The 2,175-nt window shown below is 42.2% G+C and overlaps 1 protein-coding gene across 1 annotated transcript in view; it reads right to left on the bottom strand.

The window, feature by feature from the left end:
- The window catches only part of LOC107748029 (butyrophilin-like protein 2), a 49,646-nt gene extending 47,804 nt beyond the window's left edge, over nt 1-1,842 (bottom strand). The window contains exons 1-2 of the mRNA XM_016562677.1: nt 1,794-1,842; nt 1,069-1,431 (exon numbers count right to left, since the gene is read on the bottom strand). Of these exons, the coding sequence (XP_016418163.1) occupies nt 1,069-1,431; nt 1,794-1,842 (412 nt within the window). The remainder of the gene's footprint in view (nt 1-1,068; nt 1,432-1,793) is intronic.
- Between the last annotated feature and the right edge of the window lie 333 nt (nt 1,843-2,175).

The raw sequence follows: 2,175 nt of genomic DNA, 5'->3' as shown, positions 1-2,175 counted from the left end.
GACATGATATAAATCATCTGTCCAACAACTGCAGACAGATCCACACTATACACTTCCTATATAATCAAAAGGAAATTACTGATAGGGAGAAATTTCCCATCAGGTCCTTTCCATGTTCTCACCGCAACGCACAGCATGCATTCAGCTCCAGAGGGAGCTAAACACACTCCGCCCAAACGCTAGATTACCTCAGAAATCAAGCAAGAACAAAAACCGCTGCCGCGAATGCATCGCTATTCCCGCGAGAGGCGAACGCACTCATGCAAACGCTATCTACAAATTCGGGTAAATGGTGAAGTACTCACCTCCCCCTCAGTAGTCCTGCGAATGCATCATGATGAGCACAAGCTGCCTCCTCGTGAGACGAGCACGTTCAATTCATGCTTATCCCTCACAAGAAATAAGCAATGAATGCAGAGCGCATCCAACTCCCTCGAGAGCTGAACGCGCTTGCTCTTCACCACACACACACACACAGCACGCGAGCCGTGTGAAACTGCAGGTATCAGAGCAAAGCCTCTGGCGAGAAACATGCACTCCTAGTCGTGTTTAGCTTAACGCTAACATAAACAAACGGTCAGTGAAGACGAAGAAGAGCATGACGTGTTATCCCGGCGCCCTTTTATACTGTGATCGCGCAGGGTAATGATGTCATAGGCTGTCGCCGGCCAATGTTATTGTCGTTTTTAGATATATGCTTCAGACACCAGTCACGCTGAAGGCGTTCCCCATAGCGACCTCTAGAGGACGCAGTTCGAAGTTCCCTCGAAAGGGAATTGCAAATTAATACAAGAACACATACAGACACTTCATATTTAATGTTATTTGATGATTTCTTAATTGCATTTATATATATTATACTTTCAATAAAACATTTGCATTTCGTTTTAAAAGCTGTTTTTACGCATGTTTTGGCCTGAGGTTTTGTTGCATTTATACAGTTTTGACCAGCAGGCGTCACCAGCGAGTGTCGTTTCGAGTGTCCTCAATCATAGTCCTCATTATGCAGGAGAGAATTTTAATGTTTTCCTGAAGTATGGCTTTAATGAGGTGTAGATGCTTGCTTACCAGTGATTTTGAGAACCACCTCTTCACTCCCATAGGAACTTTCTCCAGTCACATAGCAGTGAAATGAACCTTCATCTTGTACTCTGAGTTTCTCCAGCTGTAGAGAGACGTCTCCATCCTTCAGTCCACCAGACTGATCTGACCGCAGAGCCAAAGAGGTTCGGTTCCTGTACGGTTCCTCCTGGACGTCCTGGAGCTTCCCATGATTATAGAGCAGAACAGGGTTGCTGAACTGATCGTGACGGTACCAGCGGATCTCCAGAGCTTCAGCGTTCTCAGGAGGAGAGATCCAGCAGGGAACAATCACTGTGGATCCCACATGAGCCGCTATAGGATCACCAGGAACCACTACAGTGAATGACACTGAGAGACAGATAATTAATTATTAATTTACTACACATATTTAAGGTGCAGTCGAATTTTTCAGTCATTTTATTAGGGATCCACGCAATTGGGAATTCTCTGTGAGGGTGAAAGATTTTGAAACAGGTTCTAGTTTTTTTGTGTGGAATCTGCAGATAATAATAGTTATTTGCTCCTATTGCTGTTATTTGGCTGGCTAGTTTTTTAAGGAAGAAATCTGCTTGTATTTTGACTTAGTGTCACATTACCCTAACATAAGTACAGTCTATATGTAATAGTGCCATAATATCTAATAGAAATTGATCATGTATATGAATTACTCGGAAGCCATGAAACTGAATGAAATCCAAGCATGTTCTTACCTGAAGTCTCTATGAGGAGATTCACCACGACAATAATAATCGACAGCATGCCTGTGAAAATACAGACAGACTCCAATAAAACAAACTCTGAGGGAGATTCTTCCAGAACAGGGTAGAGCGGGAAGTGTTGTAACACTGTCATCAATATCATACACTCCCATCACAATTTTTGAGCTTACAGTAGAAGTGTCATGTGACTGTGAGCAACACTGTAGCGTTCCAAGACCAAAAAAACTGATTTTCAGGAAAAAAAGTATTTTTGATTAAGATTTTTTTTTCTTTTCATTGTGTTGTAGATACAATTATTTGACTTACATAACCTAAGCTGTTTCTCTAGTTTAATTTGATACTTTGCACTCATGCTAACTTCAAACCCACATGC

The sequence above is a fragment of the Sinocyclocheilus rhinocerous genome, unplaced genomic scaffold, assembly GCF_001515625.1.
Source record: "Sinocyclocheilus rhinocerous isolate Xijiao unplaced genomic scaffold, SAMN03320098_v1.1 scaffold3243, whole genome shotgun sequence".
Classification (NCBI taxonomy): Eukaryota; Metazoa; Chordata; class Actinopteri; order Cypriniformes; family Cyprinidae; genus Sinocyclocheilus; species Sinocyclocheilus rhinocerous.
Note: the sequence above shows the minus strand (reverse complement) of the source record. Positions and strands in the feature narration are given on the sequence as shown.